Source organism: Gorilla gorilla, chromosome 23 (assembly GCF_029281585.2).
Source record: "Gorilla gorilla gorilla isolate KB3781 chromosome 23, NHGRI_mGorGor1-v2.1_pri, whole genome shotgun sequence".
Classification (NCBI taxonomy): Eukaryota; Metazoa; Chordata; class Mammalia; order Primates; family Hominidae; genus Gorilla; species Gorilla gorilla.
This window is the reverse complement of record NC_086018.1, coordinates 37,471,358-37,491,508: the sequence shown is the minus strand read 5'-3', so window position 1 is coordinate 37,491,508 and position 20,151 is coordinate 37,471,358. Positions and strand designations below refer to the sequence as shown.

The 20,151-nt window shown below is 55.8% G+C and overlaps 1 protein-coding gene and 1 long non-coding RNA gene across 6 annotated transcripts in view; one reads left to right on the top strand and one right to left on the bottom strand.

The window, feature by feature from the left end:
- Positions 1–296: 296 nt before the first annotated feature.
- The window catches only part of MGAT3 (beta-1,4-mannosyl-glycoprotein 4-beta-N-acetylglucosaminyltransferase), a 37,900-nt gene continuing 18,045 nt past the window's right edge, over positions 297–20,151 (bottom strand). For 2 of the 5 annotated variants that reach the window (XM_019018479.4, XM_063704894.1), the window contains exon 2: positions 297–5,143. In XM_019018479.4, coding sequence (XP_018874024.3) covers positions 3,541–5,143 — 1,603 coding nt within the window. In that variant the 3' untranslated portion in view covers positions 297–3,540. Of the gene's footprint in view, positions 5,144–14,362; positions 14,714–14,747; positions 15,762–20,151 lie in introns of those variants that run through there. The other 3 variants (XM_019018477.3, XM_004065455.4, XM_019018478.4) reach the window with 3 other exon arrangements.
- LOC134758218 (uncharacterized) lies at positions 15,900–16,672 on the top strand. Its single transcript, XR_010133151.1, has 2 exons — positions 15,900–16,025; positions 16,544–16,672. It is a non-coding gene; the product is annotated as an uncharacterized lncRNA (long non-coding RNA).

Sequence of the window (20,151 nt, the reverse complement as noted above, 5' to 3'; positions counted from 1 at the left end):
CTGCAGGAGGGTGGGTGCCCCTGGTCCTAGGAGCCTGGTTCACTTCTGCTTCCTTCCACCAGACCTCAGCCCAGCATCTTCCACTTCCCAGCTGCTTCCACCTGCGGCTGGGGGACACGTCATCCCTAAGTGAAGGTGCTCCCTGCAGCCCCCTCTCCCCACTGGCCATCCAGTCCTTGGGAAGGTCTTGCACCCCATGGCTCCAGAAGCAAGGGTGTCTTTAGCAAGACAAGAGCCACCTGTTCCCACCCCTCCCTGCCCCAGAGCACCCACAAACCGGCCACACATGCACACAATTCAGACTTTGTAGCTGTTTTTATTATTAATATTATCTTCTCCTTTAAGCATCCCTTTAAGGGTGAAATGAAATCCAACCATTTACAGAGAAAATGATTTCAGAATGTACATATTGATTTTCCCTTACAAAAAAAATAATACTATTATTGATGTCCTTACATTATGCATTTCCCAGGGTCCTGCCTTCTGCCTGGACAAGTCCTGTCTCCCCACCCAGACGCTCCCTGTTGCCCCCAAAGCTCTCCCATGCTGCCCCTGGGAACCGACGTGACCCATGGGTGGACAAGGCCAGCCATGCTTCTTGGATGCTTGGCATGGACAGGCCTCCTTGGGTCTAGGGGTCTCAGGGCCAGTTATTCCCGGGGAGAAACGTGGACATGGGACATGGCAGCAGTGTGCCGGTGGTCACATTCAGCTTGGTTTCCCTTCATATTGAGGGAGTGGCCCTGGGTTCTTCTGCCCCCACCAAATTCCCAGTGTATGCTGTGATGATATGTGAAACTCTTCAATCCCGCGCCCTGGCCCCCACCCCTCTGACAGCTGTTCTCTCCACCGATGGCCAGGCCTTCACTCCTGCTGCTGTGAACAGGCCCTGCCCCACCAGGTCTGTGAGGAAGGCAGAGCCTGGCAGCTCTGAGCTGCTCCTATCTTCCTTCCCTTAGCCCTGAGCCGGTGCCCTGGAGGGGCATCCCATAGCAACTGAGGATGCCAGGGGCGTGGGGGTGAGAAAGCTGCCAAGGAGGGAGGCCCCAGGCCAGGGCCTGGGCATCATCAGGAGCCCTGAGGCTCCCTGTCCATGGGGTGCAGCCTGGCCTAGATTGACCCAGAGCCATAGGGACCCCGAGTATTTGAGCCACCTCTCAGCCCCAAGAGCAAACAGAAAGGAAGGCTGCTGTGACTTCAAAGGAGTTCCATGGGGGGCAGTCCCCTAGATGGGAGCAAAGTGGCTCAGAGCCCCTCAGCCCACTTCACGCTTGCCCACCAGTGGCTCCTCTGAGGCCAGCTCCCCACACCATGCCCTCACTGGGCACTTAACCCAGACAGAGCTGTCACAAGAAGATGCCCTCCTCTCCTGGCCCATCAGGAAACCCCCAACCATAAGACATCTGGAGAAAGCCCCACTGGAGGTGGGGGGAGGGGACGGGTGGGATGATGCGGCTGGGGCCGAGAGGGGCTGGGGAGGTAGTGGGCTGTCAGCTGCACAGCCCTCAGGTCAGGATTCTCATTCCTCAGACTGAAAGACAGACAGACAGACAGACCCTGCATCCCCTTTAGCTTTGCTTTCTAGGCTCCCCAAGGGCTTTCTGCCTCAGTCATTTTGGGGAGCTGCAGGAGGTGTGGCCACAGGCCCAAGGAAGAGGCCAGGCCTGGGCCTGGCCTCTTCCATCCATACACAAGCATGTATTTACAGGGACACAGCAATACAGACATGTACAAATACACACCAAGCATGCACCCATGCCCATAAATATACACACACACACACGCACAAACATGAGCCATTCCACAGGCCAACTCTGCAAACCGGCATCATTGGGTAGCGTCTGAGGGGCTGAGGGGAGGGGGTGTTTCCCCTTCCCACAGAGCTGCAAGCTCCTCACTGCCCCCAGCCCTGGGCTGCACAGTGAGGGAAACAGGAGCAAGCTGTTCCGGAAACTCTGACAATGAGAGCTGGATCCGACGACTGAGTTATTGCTGCTCCCTCCCCCTCTCCCAGAGATGCTACTGGTCCCCCATATCCATTCTCTTCTCCTCCATCAATAAGATAACTCCCAAGGTTAGGCCAGGCACATGGCGGCCCCGCTGAAGACTACACTTCCCAGGTTCCCTAGCAGCAGCTTGTGGCCATGTGACTGAGTCCCAGCCAATGAGAGGCCAGCAGAGGTGAGCCTGCCAATTCTGGCTCATGCCTTTAGCAAAAAGTGGGTGTGCCCTCTTGTCTATTTCTGCTTCCCCCAGGCTTGGATGCACACAGGAGGGTGGGCGCTGGAGCAGCCGTTGTGTACCCAGAATTGGAAGGTGCGTATGAAGAAACGCAGAGCTGCCCTGCCAGCTCTGGGCCATCTCAATCTAGACTAATTAGAAACAAGCTTCCGTCTTGCTTAAACCACTGTATTTCAGGGTCTCCTAATCACAGCAGCTCAGAATCACCTCCAACAAGGACATCCCCACCAAGGCAAGCTATGAGGAACAGGAAGCATACAACTGGCCTTATTGTCCCTTTTTGGGCCCAAGACAGCCTCATGGCCCCTTTCTGGCCCCCAGCCAGCCTGCCCCAAGGAGGGGCACAACAGTGACTGCACCTGGGACAGTGGACAGCTGGGACTGGATGTCAGAAGTAAGGGATGATGGGGAGGGAGAGACGGATCCGTGCAGAGGACTCATGTCAGTCTTCTCCCCACTTCCCCCTCAAGGCCACACCTACAACTGGACTCTTGGCCTTGCAAGGACTGAGTGCACAGTCCACAAGACAGCAATGTGAAAGGGAGAAGGAACGTCAACGCCGGGTTTAGAACCAAAAGGAAAGCTCCTCAGGGTTCTCCAGGCCCCTGTGTTGGCTCACGACAGCCTGAGGGGTGCACAGAGACAGACTCAGGCACCAGCATCCCAGGGCAGCCAGGTCCTGTCCTTTGCGGCAGGGGGTGGAGTTCTGTCTCCATCTGGCCCAGCACTTCTGACTACACTGCAAAGCATCCCTCAGCACCTCCTCTTGGTAGGATGTGGCTTTTTCATCTCTTCCCTGCCAGGTGTCCACGCTTCCTCCTGGACCCAAATGCATCTACTTACAGAGCCCTGGGTCCTCCTGGCAGGCCGGTCTCCCACACCGAGCCCAAGGCCCAGGGATGCCAAATGGTGGGCTTTTTCCCGGCCTGGCCACCCCCCCAGAGGCTGCCTGGTGAGATTCTGCAGGCTCTCTTCCCCAATCCTGCCTACCCTCCCCCGCTACCCAGGGACCACCACGCACACTCCAGTGGCACCTCCTGGCCACAGCAGTCTTGGCAGTCATAAGGGCCACCCAGACGTCATGGCCTGCGCCCTCTCCCAACAGGAGGGATATTTTCTGAGCTCAAAGGCCTGACCCTTGATTCACAAGGGCTTCAGTAGGGAAACCCTACCCCCACCCCCACTCCCCACCCACTCCTGGTCCCCTCAAGAACCACGGAGCCGGCAGGAGGCAGGGAGATAGCGCTAGGGGCCGCCGCCACCCCGGCCCTGCCACAAACCCTATCAGATCATGCAGCTCTAGACTTCCGTCTCGTCCAGTTTGCCCCGGGCGGGCAGCCTTCCCTCGGGACCCCTGTGGCGCCGCCCGCCCGCCGCCGTGCTCCTGGGCTCCTGGTAGGGGTTGTCCAGCAGGTAGTGGAACCGGTCGTAGTTCTTCAGCAGGTACTTGGGCGCATACATGTGCTCGCTGGGGTCTGCAGGCGGGTACTCCTGCTGCGTGCCGTCGAACCAGCCCCCGGTGCGGATCAGGCCGCGGATGTAGTTCAGGTCCCGCTTGTCCTCGTAGTCACCCCAGCGTGGGAAGTCGCCATTCTGGGCAGACACGAGCTTGAAGTAGATGCCCTCGGGCGTGAAGCACCAGGAGCAGTGCCAGCCGGCGAAGTGCAGGGGGCTGCCCAGCGACCACTGCACCAGGATGTGGCCGGTGCGGTTCTCATACTGTCTGAAGTTGGGCATGGTGTAGTACTGGCGGCGGCGCAGGCGGATGCCGTCCAGCCCATACACTGCCTGCAGCATGTCCACCGTGCAGCCCGACACCACTTCCAGGGTGCCCGGCTGCTTCCAGAAGAAGCCGTAGAGCGACTTGCGCATGTGGAAGGCGAAGGGCTCGGTCCAGCCATCGTAGAGCTTGAGGAAAAGGACGCCGTCACGAGCCGGGATCTCGTCCGCATCGTCAATGATGAAGACGTCGTCGGGCCGCAGGTTGCGCAGCCGCGAGACGCCGTCCTGGGTGAGGAAGGTGCGCAGGTAGTCGTCGGCGATCCAGCCGTCCTGCCGGCCGCCGGGCGGGAAGTGGTCCAGGAAGACATAGAGCACCTTGTGGCGGATGTACTCGAAGGTGCCATTGGTCAGCATCTCCCGGAACTTGAGCGGCCGCGGCTCCCCGTAAGCCGTGAAGTTGGACTCGCACACCACAAAGGCGTCCACCACGTCGCCCAGCTCGTGGAAGCGCACGTCCAGCAGGTCGAACTCGTGGTTGACGTTGATGGCGTTGATGACGCGGCGCGGCACCTCCCTGGGCACCAGCCGCTCCTTGGTGGGCAGGTTGGAGTACTGCACCACGGTGGGCACGCCGCAGCTGGGTCCGTGCCAGCCGGGCAGGCACACGCACTCCACCCACTTGCGCCGCGCGCCCCGGCCCCCCGTGCGCTCCCGGGCGCTCAGCAGGTACCGGGGTGGCCGCCGGGCCGAGGAGCCGTTGGCCCCCTCGGGCTTCTCCTCCGGCCGTCCTGGGGGCGGCCTCTCCAGCATCTTGGTGCCGGGTTTGAAGCAGACGCCGCCGGCCTTGGTGCGCACGAAATACTCGGTGGTGTCCTCGGGCAGCACCAAGTCCACCCGGTGGAGCTCCTCGGCCGCCTTGCTGGGCGGCAGCGGCTGCAGCAGGGGCGAGTGGGAGTAGAGTGGGGTACGCAGCAGGTCAGGGCCTCCTGGCTCGGGGCTGGCCTGGGGCGTGACCGGGGCATTGTTCCAGAAGAAGCTGGACACCAGGTTAGGGCTGAGGGAGGCCAGTTCTCGGGGGAAGGTGACATAGGACAGGGTCTTGAAGAAGTGCAGGAAGGAGATGAGGCACAGGCCGGCCATACAGAACATGAGAAAGAGCTTGTAGCGTCTCATCTTCATCCTGCGGGAGAGAGAGAGACAGGAGACTCATCAGGGCAGCCCAAGCTCCTTTCCTAGGAAGGGGACCTAGGAGGCCTCTGCTGCCACCTTGCTGGACAATGTGGTGGCCAGCACCTGCTGCCCCTGCATGGAGTGACCTCCTGCCCCCAAGAGTCAACTCGTGGTACCAAGGCCCCTGAAAGCCCCAGCACTGAGGACACCGCCGTGCTCCCATAGCCCTTCCCTGAGATCCCCAGGCCACCACCCTGCCCCCTCTGCAGCCTGCTTCTCCGCCTGGCCCACCCCACCCTGACTGTGCGGCTGCACTGCTAGGCTTGGCTCCAGGAGCAACATGCGCCTTGGGAAAAGCTCAACTCGCAGTACAGACTCCGCCCCAGGACAGAACGGGGAGAGCAGGCTGTAGGCTGCCCTCGTGGGTCCTGTCCCTCCCCTCCTATCTTCTTTTTTATGGACATACTGACAAACCTTTTGAATATTTTTTCACTGAAAAAACTCACAGGTCTCAAGGGAAAACACTTATTTCTAACATATTTAATGAATAAAATTAGGCCAGGCGTGGTGGCTCACGCCTGTAATCCCAACACCTTCAGAGGCTGAGGCAGGAGGATCGCTTGAGCCCTGGAGTTTGAGACCAGCTTGGACAACATAGTGAGACCCCATCTCTACAGAAAATTTAAAAATTAGCCAGGTGTGGTGCCATGTGCCTATGGTCCCAGCTACTTAGGAGGCTGAGGTGGGAGGATCACTTGAGACCTCAAGGTTGAGGCTGCAGTGAGCCATGATTGCACCACTGCACCCCAGCCTGGACAACAGACTGAGACCCTATCTCAAAAACAAAATAAAATAAAAGTTCCCCCTTCATTATCCCATGCCCTTTACTAATCTCCAGGCATAAAAATTTGAGGTCGGCCAGTGCAGTGGCTCACGCCTATAATCCCAGCACTTTGGGAGGCCAAGGTGGGCAGATCACAAGGTCAGGAGTTCGAGACCAGCCTGGCCAACATGGTGAAACCCCGTCTCTACTAAAAATACAAAAGTTAGCTGAGTGTAGTGGCACATGCCTGTAATCCCAGCTATACCGGCTGAGGCAGGAGAATTACTTGAACCCAGGAGGCGGAAGTTGCAGTGAGCCACGATCACGCCATTGCACTCCAGAACCTGGGCGACAAGAGCAAGACTCCATCTTAAAAAAAAAAAAATTGAGGTCTATCTCTGGCTTTATATGCAATTTTTCTATTCTTGATTTAATATTTTTCATAAATACTACCATATTGGACACTAAGTCTAACCAAGTTGTTTTCCTCAATCAATGATAGATTTAAAAGATTTTGGTATCAGTAGAAATAAATGTACCAGTTCCTTTTAAATCCCACATATTACATGGCTATTGTGAATAAATCACTCTGTATTCATGACTCATGATGTAACCATTTGCTATTCATTTATACAGTTTATCAATTAGTTTATGGCTGTGGAATGGAGATGCTTGTATATTCTCATTCTCCAATTTAAATAAGTGTTTTTTTTGTCTTTTTGTTTGTTTGTTTGTTTTTAAGACAGAGTCTTGCTCTGTCGCCCAGGCTGAAGTGCAGTGGTGCAATCTCTGCTCACTGCAGCCTCTGCCTCCCAGGTTCAAGGAATTCTCACCTCAGCCTCCCAAGTAGCCAGGATTACAGGCACACACCACCACACCCAGCTAATTTTTGTATTTGTAGTAGAGATGGGGTTTCGCCATGTTGGCTAGGCAGGTCTCGAACTCCTGACCTCAGGTGATCCGCCCACCTCGACCTCCCAAAGTGCTGAGATTACAGGCATGAGCCACCATGCCTGGCCTAAATAAACTTTTAATTTTAGAATATTTGTAGATTATCAGAAAAGGTGCAAAGACAGCACAGAGGCTTCCTCACACACTTCACCCTGTTGCTCCCAGTTTATACCACTATGGTACATTTGTCACAACTAGGAAATGGACATCGGAATGTCACCATCAGCCAAACCCCACGCTGGATTTGGATCCCTTGTTTTATGAATGAGCCGTGCAGCCACAGAGCACCTCCGACCGTAGCCATCCAGCTCATTTCACCCTTGAGTCTAGGCAGGTGGGCAGGCGGGCCAGGAGTTTACATCCATTTGACCAGTGAAGATGCTGGGTGGGGCCAAGTGAGACCAGTGACCTGTCCGGGGGGGAACCCACTGAGTCACAGAAAAGGCTGAGACAGAAACCTTGCCTTTGGCATCTGGCACTGTCCCTACCTAGATATTCTTAAAATGTTCCCATCTGTGGCTTCTCTTTATTTTTTATTCTTTCTCTGGGTCATGCTCTCCCCTCTTTTTTTTTGAGACAGAGTCTCACTCCGTCACCCAGGCTGAAGTGCAGTGGCTAGATCCTGGCTCACTGCAACTTCCATCTACCAGGTTCAAGCAATTCTCTTGCCTCAGCCTCCCAAGTAGCTGGAATTACAGGCGTGTGCCACCATGCCCTGATAATTTTTGTATTTTTAGTGCAGATGTGGTTTTACTACGTTGGCCAGGCTGGCCTTGAACTCCTGACCTCAAGTGATCTACCCGCCTCAGCTTCTGAAAGTGCTGAGATTACAGGCATGAACCACCATGGCCAGCCTCCCTACTTTTTAACTCTAAGGACAGCAAGGTAGGGTGGAAAGATAGGAACTTGGGTTAGGCGCGGTGGCTCACGCCTGTAATCCCAGCACTTTGGGAAGCTGAGGCAGGTGGATCACCAGAGGTCAGGAGTTTGAGACCAGCCTGGCCAACATGGTGAAACCCTGTCACTACTAAAAATACAAAAATTAGCTAGTCATGGTGGTGGGCACCTGTAATCCCAGCTACTAGGGAGGCTGAGGCAGGAGAATCGCTTGAACCAGGGACATGGAGGTTGCAGTGAGCCGAGATCGCACCACTGTACTCCAACCCAGGCAACAGAGTGAGACTCCGTCTCAAAAAACAACAAACAAACAAACAAACAAAACAAGGCTCCTAATCATTCTGAACCTTAGTTTCTTTCTCCATCTGTGAAATGGGCACAGAGTTCCTGGATGCAGCATGTGCTCAATAAGCTCTTGTTCCCTTCAATGCTCAAGGCTGGATGCCCCCGATTTCATTTTCTACAAGCCACATGGTCATAAGGCACAGAATCACAACACGATTGATCTAGAAATTTTAAGGACCATCTCCTCCAACTCTTTCATTTTATAGAGGAGGAAACCAGGACCTAGGGGCCTTCAGGGACCTGCCCAAAGTCACAACAGAGCTGGAGTGTGAACTGGGCAGCTGGGCTCCTGCACCAGGTGCCCCTCATGACCTCAGCTTGCGAGGAGTCCTGAGCAGGCTGGTAAGAAGCAGTCGAGCTGCTGATCCCGACAATCAGGGCAGCGTTTGCCCCATTCGAGCTCAGATATCCCTCCTCCAGTAAACGCCTGCCCCCCTGGATCTGTCCACACGGAGTGGGCACAGCTGACTGCAGGCAGGTAGAACAATCTGGGGTAGGGGCCTGACCTCTGCTAAATGTCCCAGGGCAGAGCTGGGGCTGTTCGCCACTGGCGTTTGGAAGGAGGGGCTGCTCCTTGACAACATTTTGAAGTGGGTCTTCTGCACTTCATTCTCCATTTTGGATTCCAGCCCTTGTCTGGCAAAGTGAGACCAGCTGGGCTGGACCAGCAGGGTGAGCAAAAGGGGCTAGGAGTTCCTGCTGTGGCCAGGACCAGACACAAGGCAATATTGCAGCCGGGGTTAGCATGGCGGAAGCTTCCAGAGCAACCTACTCTTGGGGTTTCAGGACTTGGAAAGGCAGCCTGGATCCTTCTGGTGGGCTATTTTTCTTTTTTTTTTTTTAATTTTTTAATTTTTTTGAGACGGAGTTTTGCTCTTGTTGCCCAGGCTGGAGCAAAATAGTGCGATCTCAGCTCACCGCAACCTCTGCCTCAAGCAATTCTCCCGCCTTAGCCTCCTGAGTAGCTGGGATTACAGACATGCACCACTACACCGGCTAATTTTGTATCTTTAGTAGAGGTGGGATTTCACCATGTTGGTCAGGCTTGTCTCGAACTCCTGACCTCAGGTGATCTGCCCGCCTTGGCCTCCCAGAGTGCTGGGATTACAGGTGTGGGTCACTGTGCCTGGCCTTAGTGGGCTATTTTTCTGTACTTGGGACCTGCCTCTGTGGGGGACACTCTAAGTTACACAACTGGTGTAAGCTATGTGGCAGGCATGGCCTGGGGCTGCCATTCAGACTCTAAATCCCCTGGCAGCATGAACAAAGGCTTTAGCAAAGCAAGGTAAGAGGAACTCAGAGAGGCAAGGAAACAGCCTGCTTGGCATAAAGGGCCTCCGTGGACCTGCTGAAGTCAGATTGACCCAGCTGCCCCTTGGCTGGCTTTCAGGATCTAGTTACTCACAGCCAGCTGTGCCCTTCTGAGCACGGACTCACCAGTGCTTGGGAGCTCCCCTCTCAGTCACTGGAGCCTTCAGGGCAGGGCCCCTTAATAAGGCCTCAGTCTGGGTTGCTGCTGAGAATCAAGGATCTGAGCATGTTTCCCTCATCACTCAGGCTACTAGGAGGCTCAGAAGCACACAGTGATCAGCCCAGAGAATGTCAACAGCACCTCACAGACAGCATTTTCTTGGACTCCTTCACTTGCAGTTGCCTGCATAGTTTCAATCCTTTTCAGCTCAATTCCTTTTTGTCTTTTCATTTTTTTTATTGAGACAGCATATAAATAAAATGGAATAAATAAGCACTGGCACTCAGGGTCTCATTTAAATCTCTCAGGCACTCTGGTAGGTTATTTAAACTGCCCTGTTTTAACAGATGGAGAAAATGAGACTCAGAAAGATGGCAAGACTTTCCCCAAAGTACATCATTAAGGAGGTGGCTGAGTCAGGACTTGAACGTAAGTTCTGGTTCTCAAGCCAGTGCCTCTCTCCCTCATGACAGTTGAGACCACCAGATCCCTCTGTAGTGCAGGTGGCCCAGCTGTGGGCTAAAGCCATGGAACCAAACTGGGCCCCAGTTGGTGGCATTTCAGCTTCCATTACAAAGCTTCATCAAAGCTGGGCACAGTGGCTCATGCCTCTGGAATCTCTGCACTTTGGGAGGCCAAGGTGGGCAGATTGCTTGAGTCCGGGAGTTCAAGACCAGCTTGGGCAACATGGCTAAACCCCATCTCTACAAAAAAAAAAAAAAAAAAAAAAAAAAAAAATTAGCAGTGCCTACTTTCTAGCAGTGCCAGGCATGTAGAACTACTATGTGCCTGTAGTTCTAGCTACTTGGGAAGCTGAGGTGGGAAGACTACTTGAGCCCTGCAGGTCAAGGCTGCAGTGAGCTGAGAGATCGCAATTCTGCACTCCAGCCTGGGCAGGGGAGTGAGACTCTTATCTCAAAAGCAAAAATAACAAAGCACTGACAAACCATCCCGTGTAACAGTGAAACTATCACTGAGGCTGACATGCCAGACACTGTCCTAAGCTTGTTACACACGTGACTGTACTGAATCCTCCCAACACAAAGCAGGTACCCTTGTATAAGGAAACCGAGGCCAGGGAGATGATGTCGCTTGCACAGCATTGCACAATAGAAGGATCATACTGGATCCTATAGGGTCAATCACGGGGTTGTATCCAGTGGTAAAGCTGTCCTGAGCCCCTTCCAGCTGCCAAGTTCAACCCAAGTAGAGTGACAGAGCCCCTGAGGAGTCCACCTGTGACCAGTGAAGACAACTCACTGGATGGTGCAGCCCTGGGGCATTTGATCCATACAACATGCCACAGGGTGCTCACCCAACCCACGTCACTCATTCACTCAGCAACGATTTTGCCAGAGCCCCGTGTGCCAGGCACCTCGGTGGGTACTGGGAACATGGGGAGACAGGACGGACCAAAATCCCTGCCCTCAGGGAGCCTGCTCAGCACCCAACAGGGTAGGGAGCCTGCATAAACTACAAACACACGAGTCAGCTCAGAAAACTGTGCGCCCAAAGAGGCTGTGCTCTGGAGAAAGACAAAGCGGGTAACAGGCAGGAGCGAGTGCGTCATTATGTCCAGTGATGAATGAAGTGGGCAGGGCAGGCTCACCGAGGAGGCGACGTGAGCAGAGACTCCACGCAGGAGAGGGCGCCAGGGAACAATGTTCCAGGCAGAAGTCACAACCAGTGCCCTGGCAGGAGTGTATGTGCGCCAGTGAAGAACAGCAAGGCGGGTGGGACGGAGCAAGTGAGGGGACATGGGGGGCAGGGAACAAACCCAGATCACAAGGCCTGGAGCCATGGTTAGAAGTGTGGCTTTCACTGGAGGATTCAGAGAAGGGAGGCCATAGCCTGACCTTGGTGTGAATGGCTCACTTTGGCTGCTCTGCTGAGAATGAATGGGCGCTTCAAGGACAGGGCAGGGGAAGCCAGGAGGCCACACTGAACTGCCCAGGTGAGTCAGGGTGGCTTCCACCAGGGTATAGGGTGTAGAGTGTGCTCAGATTCTGCTGGATTTGCTGAAGAGCTGGATGTGAGCAAGGCAGCACACTGGGTGGCCCCAGGCACTGGAAGAATGGACCAGCCCTTGACTGGGGTGGAGGAGGCTGGCCCTATCTGGCAGACCTGGGGCTTGCAGCCAGCATCTGTCTCTGCAGGGCCTAGCCCTAACCACTACTTCTCCTCCTGCAGACACCAACAGTGAGGCTGGGCGTGAAGGACATGGCCAAGGTCAAATACTGGCTAGCAGCAGGTCCTGGGCTAACCTTTGTCTCTAGATCCAAACCTCAGGTCCTTTCTGCAGCATGCTATCTAGAAGCTTCACCTGACGGATGGGCGGGGTGGGATATGCTTTGTCTGCGGTCCCTCTGTGGCCTCAAAGCACTGTGGGGGACATTGTCCAGCCCACTGTCCCACTCCCACCTACTTCCCTGGATGTACGTGGCTTGAGGTCCTCCAGCAGCTCAGGAAACCAGGAGGGTCACTGTGGTTAGGACCTACCTGGAGAATAAGGTTAACTGAGCGAGGGCTTAGGGCCTTCCCTGGGCTGGGCGCCCTCTGTGACCCAGGCAGGCAGCTCTCTGAGGACAAAGCCCCTCTCCAGCTCCTTCCCACCACCAAGGCTAAGCTCTGTTAGCACAGATGCCATACTCTGGCCCTTACTCAGTTTGTTAAAATTCACCTAGTATTTCTCAGATGCCTGCTCTGTGCCAAGATAGCCTCCCTGGAGCCAAAGCACCTGCCTCTGCCCCAAGCCAGAGCCCATCCCGAACTCTCCCAACCTCCCCCAGCTCCTCCTCATCATCAATATTCCTATAGTCACTATGAACAGAGCAGGTCACCTGACCTCTCTCAGCCTCAACTCCTCCATGTATAAAATGGGTATCATATCTCTGCCCTGCTTATTTCAAGTGAGAATCAGAGAGACCTATGCACGGCCCCAGCCCCAGTCAACACTAGGCTCATTTTCCCCTAGATGTCTGTCTTCCCAGCTGGCATATAAGCTCCCTAGAGCAGGGAATGTACATAGCAGGTGCTCAATGAGATCACCCCGCACTGCCCTTGGCCTCCACAATGCCCTCACCATCACTTCCATGTGCTCGGACTCCCCAGTTCAAATCCCAGCTCGCCACTCCTATCTGTGTGGCCTTGTGCAGGTTAACCACTTTTCTGTACCTCTGTTTTCCCATCGATGAGATGCCTAGCACACAGTAAGCACTCAGTGATAAGTGATAGCTCTTCTATTATTATTCCCCAGTCTGGCAGAGAAGAGAAAGAGTGAGCCTTTGGGTGGGGACACAATAGAAGCAGAGGCTTGGAGGTGAGTCCCTGGCAGGGCCTCAGCCTAGGTGGGTGCTGTCCTATCTCAGGGCAACAGGGAGCAAAACCTAAACCTGCTGTGGGGAGGGGCCACGGGCTGGGAAGCCATGCCTCCTGAGACTCCAAGAAAAGGGGGGCTGAGGCTCCACCCCCACCCCGCTGCCAGACACCCTGTAAGTTGCGCCCAGCCCCAGGGGCCTGTGCCTTTTTAAATTTTTTTAGACAGGGTTTTGTCTTTCTTTGTTACCCAGGCAGGCTGGAGTACAGTGGGGTGGTCAAGGTTCACTGCAGCCACAAACTCCTGGGTTCAAGTGATCCTCCCACCTCAGCCTCCTAAGTAGCTGGGACTACAGGTGTGTGCCACCACTCGGCTGATTTTTTAAACATTTTTTTGTAGAGAGGAGGTCTCCCTACATTGCCAAGCTGGTCTCGACCTCCTGGGCTCAAGTGATACCTCGGCCCCCCAGTGTTGGGATTGCAAGCGTGGGCCACCGCCTCTGGCCGGGCCTGGGTCTGTTGGGATAGGTGGTAGAGCATGGGCCAGGTGATCCTGGAAGAGGGAGGCTGAGGCTGACCCAGGATGGCAGCAGGCAGGCCTCAGGCAGTGGCCATGGCCCGGAGGGTCTGAGCTGGACAGATTTCCTTCTTTCCCTCCCTCTTCCCACTTCTTGTGCCATTTTTCTCTAGCTCTGCTTGGAAGCCTGAGGGGCTGTGAGGGAGGGAAGCTGATGAGCCCAAACTCCATGACCCAGCCATGACCTCATAGTCAGGACTCAGGTGGAGCCCAGCCAGGGGCTTCTGGCCAGGGAGAAGGAAGGTGCTCTCTGGAGGCCACTGGCTGTGATGGTGGGAGCTGGCCAGGCAGGTAGCAGCCTCCCAGGCGCAGACTCACACTGACAGCTGTCACTTGGTGAAGGGCGGCTCCTGTGGAGCTCTCCGTGGTCCTGAGCTTGCCTGTGCTGGCCAGAGTCCTAGCTCAGTCCCCAGGGTGCCCTTAGCTGGCCTCACCCTGGCCCCTGCCACCCTCCTCCGTGGTTCAGACAGCTCATGTCTTAACAGCCAGTTCCCCTGTCCACCACCCTCTGGCCCCTTCTCCGCCTGCCCCTCAACACCTGATGTCTGGCGTCTTCAGCTGGGGGACAGCCACTGGGCACTCCTCCAACTGGGAGAAGGGGCCAGCTGTCACATGTCCAGCAGTAAAGCAGGCCCAACACCCAGTGGGCACTCAGGGCATCCCTGGAATGTCCATGAGGGGCATTTTGGAGGATGCCAGAAACAACCTCAGTCTCCACTTCTGGGCAGGAAGTAGCCCATCCACTGCCCCCAGCCCTGGTACACCTCGGGGTGGACCCGCACTACCTCTCCAGGAGTTAGTTCAACTGCACGAAAGGGCTTCGCGCTGAAGCCCATCTCCCTGTGCTCACCTTCCACCCGGCCTGGTCCTGCCCCATGTGACCTAAGGGCTCTGCCACCTCCAAAAGGAAGGCAGGAGGCACGTCTTTGCAGCAATCCCTGCCACGTACAGCAGCTCCTGGGGCACAAGGCAGGCCAGTGGCCGCAATGGCCAGATCCGAACACTGCTTGTGGCCTTGGCAAGTCACTCTGCCTCCCCGTGCCTCAGTTTCCCCCTCCACGATACGGAGGTATAACCGTTTCTATCTCACAGGGTTGTTGTGAGAGTTGAGTGAGTTAATCCCTGCAAAAAGCTAGGGACCATGCCTAAGCACACAACAGATGCTCAGGACACGCCGGCTCCACTGTTACTGGAAGTCTGGAGGATTTGGTTTGAATCCCAGTGCCATGACTTACTTGCTGTGTGCCCTTTGGCAGGTTACTTAGGTTCTCTGGTCCTCAGTCTTCTCCGATCTAAAAGAAAGATGTCACCCTCTGTTTTGCAGTCCTGTGGGAGACCTGGCTGAGCCATGGTGTCAAAGCATTCTGCATGGAGCCTGGCCATTGGCAGAGGTTCTATAAATGCATGGTTTTTTTTTTCTTTCCTTCCATTTGGGTTTCCGCTGGACGACCAAATACAGATGACCACCTGAATATGCCAGGCCTTGGTCCTGACCGGCTTTATTACCTTTAAGAAAGGTAACAAAGACACCTTTGTTAAGGTACAAAAGGAGGTGGGCCAACTGGGGGGCTGCTTCACCCTCACTGGCACCCTCAGCCTGCAGGGCCTTTCTCAGTAACTCACCAGGCATTCAGGACCTAAGGCCAGAATCTGCGGAATCCGGCCCAGCCGAGGCCTGCAGACTCCTCTCCTGGGTCCAGAGGGCCTGCAAGTAAGAATTTGGTCCAAGGCTTCACCCCAGGCCAGTGCCTCTGCATGTCCATTCCCACAGGCTGCCCATTCCAATCCCTTTGGGCTGCTAGAAGTTCTTCCTTCTGTTGACCTTCATCAGTTTCCCTGGAGCTTCTGCTACTGGTTCCTTCCCTGGGGTATGGCAGAGGGAGTCGGCATCTCAGGAGTCAGAAGACAGTGAGCACCTCCCCGGACTCTGAGACTAAATGCAGCTTGAGGTTTCAGGATCCCACATGGGGAGACAGGTAGAGGCGGTGGCTGCAGAACATGGCCGATCCTGGAGTCCCGGCGAGACTGGAGAAACAACTGCTGCTCTGCTGTCCTCCCCTCTCATCATCTGACTCACTCCTTTGACTGACACCCATCCACAGGGACGCCTACACAAAGTGGTCACTCTGCAGTCGACGTATCATCCCAGCTACTGGTGGTCATCGGGGACGCAGCTATGTGTGTCTCCATTTTGCAGATGAGGACGTGGAGGCCTCAAGAGGTTAAGTGACTTGCTCAGCCACACACAGCTGATGGGAATGAAACAGATGGAAATGGAGACTCCCCAAGCTGACAGGCAGACTACAGATCTGGGGGTTCTGCTCCAGGCTCAACACAAGTGGCCTGGGCGAGGGAGGGCCTGGTAGACCATGACACCCAGCATTGAGGAATTCTGCTTCCCCAGCAGGCTCAGAAGGAAGAAGTCTGCTTCAGGGGCCAGGCCTGGTCAAAGACTCCATCTTCCCTGGATGGCCAGAGTCAAATCCTTGCAAATCCCATTCACCATGGAGCAGGTGAGACAGCTTCTGCTGTGCCCACCCATGGATGAAGAAACTAGGCCAACAGAGGAGAGACAGAGCTACAAAGGGAGCAGTTCTTAGATTAGGCAGGCAGGGTTCAGGAAAGACAGGGTGCCCAGGCCACCAGAATACCCACGAGAGTCTGGGCCTCATGGAGTCAGCCCCACTCTCTGCTGGCTCAGCTCCAGGGTGGAGGCCTTGCCAAAGGCTCAGCCCAAGACCCATCCCAGGAGCCCTTTCCATGGCAACCCCACCCCTCCCCCACCTCCAGTCCCTGTGCACCACTCTCTCCCCTCCAAACCCATCCCCGTCAGCTGATCCCAGCTCCCTGCAGGCTGCCTGAGGACTTTCCCACGGAGTGGCCGGCAAGTGCCTGGGAAAGTTGGTTCCCAAAGCTGGGATCTACCCCTGCTAGGACTCCACCCCTCCTGCACTGGTCACTGGTCCATTCAGGACATCAGCTCCTCATCCCCAGAGGCTCATTCCATAATGTTTTTGTTTTTGTTTTTTAGAGACGAGACCTATGTTACCCAGGCTGTATGTGAATTCCTGGACTCAAGCAATCCTCCCATCTCAGCCTCGTGAGTAGTTGGGACAAGTCTCACACCACCATACCCAGCTTAATTTAACTTGAATTTTAATAGCTGCATGCTCTAGTGGTTCCTACATTAGACTGTGCAGTTTAGACTGAACGGAGAGGGCAGGAGGCAGGGAGTCAACCGGGTCCACCGCGCCAGCACCGCTGGAGAGATGGGGCTGCACTGAGGGAGGAACCTCATGGGGACAGTCGCAGAGCTGGAGCAAGGGAGCATCCCAGGGCGCCAAGCCTGAGAGACGGCCCGTGATGAAGGGGAGGGCCAGGGGCGGGGCAGTGGTGAGCTGATGCCAAGGTCTTGGCTGAGAGGGGCTCATAGAGCATTGGTTAACTACAGGAGGGAGGGATGCAGCTCTGGGGGGCTGCCTGACACCAGGGTGCAGGGGCATTAGGCAGGTGATTGGCAGAAGGAGACCTCGGGAGGGAAGGTGGGCTAAAGGTGGGCCTCAGGGCCCGATACACAGATGTACAGACACATCCCATGGACTGGTCCCATGGGCACTGAGGACAGCTGTTTCCCAGCCAGGTCCCTGGAACTCCCCTCCAGGTGCCCCGGGACCTGAGAGAGAGGTGGAGTGAAGGGGGAGAGAAAACAAAGCCCAGGGACTCGCCCCCAAAAAACACAATCAAGAAGATGCTCCCAGCTTTTCAATTTCAGACACTGAGCGCCTCGCAAGATTTTGTTTGAAGGAAAGCTTCTACAGTTAAAAAAAAAAAAAGCCTGGCAAGCCCTGCTGTGAATTCATCCCTCACTCCACACCAGCAGGGAGATGGAGGCCCTGAGGAGGTGGTGATTGGTGGAGGCTGCACTACAAGCAGAACCCAGGCCTCTCTGACTCCAGGAAGGCAGGGGCGCTGGGCTGGGGCTTTTCCATCTTGGATCCTCAGTCCCCAGTCCAGGCAGAGAGGGACCTTATCAGGGAGCAGAGGGCGGATGTCCCACCCAGGGCTAGTGGTGCATATGCACATTTCAGGAGGGCCCGAGGGTTCTGACTGCCTCTTACACACAAAGCCTGGAATGGAGAGATGTAAACTTGGCCTGGGGGAACAGGCCAGGCCAGAAGTGAGCAGTGGCTCCTGCCCGAAGCACCCAGAGCAAATATTCAGTGAATGTTTGCGATTAGCCAGAGGAATGAGTACTGCTGGTGGCATTTCAGGCACAGGGCTCTTTATCTCTCAGGGAGAGGAAAAGGGTCCCCTCTGCAGGGCCACACATGACCACAGACCTGCTGTGTGCAGAGCCAGGAGGCAGTGGGAGCCTGTGAGGGCTGGGCCAGTGTGCAGGGAAGGTGCTCGGGGCTGTGAGAGGGTTGGGGGTGATGTGAAGACTGTAGCACCACTGGCCTCGCTTCATTCCACCCCCACAGGCACACAGGGCCTCAAACTCGCAGCTGGCAAGTGACAGCAGCAGAGTCCACACCCACCTGCGGCCTTGGGGCTTCTCAGAGTTTCAGGGGCAAAGTGCAGGCTGCTGCCTTCAGCCTTGCCCAAGGCAAGGGCCCCTCTCACCCCCACTGCCATCAGGACCCCATGGGCCTGCCACTTTCAGGTCACAGGGCTCTCCAGCTCTGGTAGATGATCGGATCCGCTGCCCAGGAAAGCTGCATCTGCCCATCCTGCCAACCTCCTAAGCCCCTCACCAGCCTGAAACCATGTGAGCACCCCGGTGGCACACTGCAAGGCCAGGCTGAAATTATGTTTCCCAGAGCCCAGAGTTCCCTGCAAGGCCAAGGGGACCCAGGGCAGCCCTTCCCACCACTACCCAACTCCAACAGGAACGGGTCACCCTGGACAGTGCGCCGTGTCTGGGTCTCCTGCAGCTTAAAGGAGGCTCAAGGTCCAAAAAGTCAGGAAACCTCCAAGGTGAGGCCCAGACTCCAGGAGGCTCCGGAGGCCCTGGATCCTGACCCACACTGCAGACCCTTGCCCTGATCTACCCTGGAGCTGGCACTCCACATCCATCTGCCCCCTGTCCTCACCGTGCCGGCCCACCTCCATCCAGGCTGCCCTCCTCATCCATCCACCCTCCTCCCCTTAACTTCCATCCCCCCACCCCCATTATTTTCCCCTAGCCCCGATCACCCGGAATTTGGAGACAAGCAAGCGAGGGGTCCCATGCCACCTGCACCACCTCCTTGGGGAGTTTGTTTGCTGCTGTCTGCCTGATCCTGGCCTCCAGCTAGCCTGGCCTGGCCACAGGCCCAGGGATCCCCAAGCCCCTGTGTCCACAGCTTCCCCTTGCCAGCCTGTAATCATGTAGGGGGTGCTATAGTCTGAAAAATGTGTCCCCCAACGTTCACATGTAGGAAATTTAATCCCCAGTGCAGTGGTGTTGAGGTGTGGACTTTAAGAGGTGATTAGGCCGTGAGGGCTCCACCCTCATGGAGGAATGTATGCTGTTATTGTAGGAGTGGGTTAGTTATTGTTCCTGATAACAGCATGGGCTCAAAGTGGGTTAGTTATCGTGTTCCTGATAACTGCATGCGGTCAGCCCTGCCCCTCTCCATGTGTGGATACTTCTGCCCTTCTGCCATGGGATGACGCAGCATGAGGGCCCTCGCCATATGCTAGCTCCTCGACCCTGGACTTCCCAGCCTCCAGATCCGTGAGAAAGTTCTGCTGTTTACAGACTACCCAGTCTCAGGTATTCTGTGATAGCAGCACACACAGGACTAAGGAGGGGAATGAGAAGACAGCACATCTGAGGCCTCCCCAAGAGCCGCCCTCTGAAGGGGCTGTGCTCAGTATCTTAGCTGTTCTCTAATCTCGTGTGGACATCCGCCTCCCACTGCTATTTCACAGAGGAGAAAACCGAAGTTCAGTGAGTCAAACTGACAAGCCCTGGCCCTCCCTGTGAGTGACATGCATCCAACCCTTCCCTGTGGCCCACACTCCCCAAGACTCCAGCCCGCATTGCAGCTGCCTGACCCCTGCCTGGGCCCCTCCCAGCCATTGCTGCCTCCTTCCCTCACCGGCCCATACCTGCCTTGAGGCACAGTGTCTAGTCCCCTCTGCCTGGCTTTCAAGGCTCTATGGCAGCAGTTTCCTCCCTAGAGGCTGAGCCCAGGTGTCAGTTAGATGACTGCAGGAGGAACTGACCTTGTCCCGCCAGATGCTGGCCCTGCCCTCCATCTGGGCTGGTTTCCTGGCTCCACCTCTTTCCAGCTAGGTCACCTCACCTCTCCAGCCTGAGTCTCCTCCTTTGTGAAACAGGTAACCAGGCAGCAGTGAGAGGCAGCCCCACCCTCCCAGAGCCACTCCTAGGTGCCAGGTGCTTGAGGAGGTAGGGACACTGTGGTTTTACAGGTGGAGAGCCTGTCAGGGCCAAGCGCTCAGTAAAAAGCAGGTCCATCTCTTGTGAGCCTCGCCTTGCTCCCTCTCTGTGTGGGAGGGTTCCCGAGAACTGCACCCCGACTCCCAGAGGGGCTACTGGACATTCTCAGTGGGACGAGGATAGGGAACCAAGGAACACTATATGCATGGAAGAGCTCAGAAATACACTCTCGGCACGGCGGGACCCCGAGT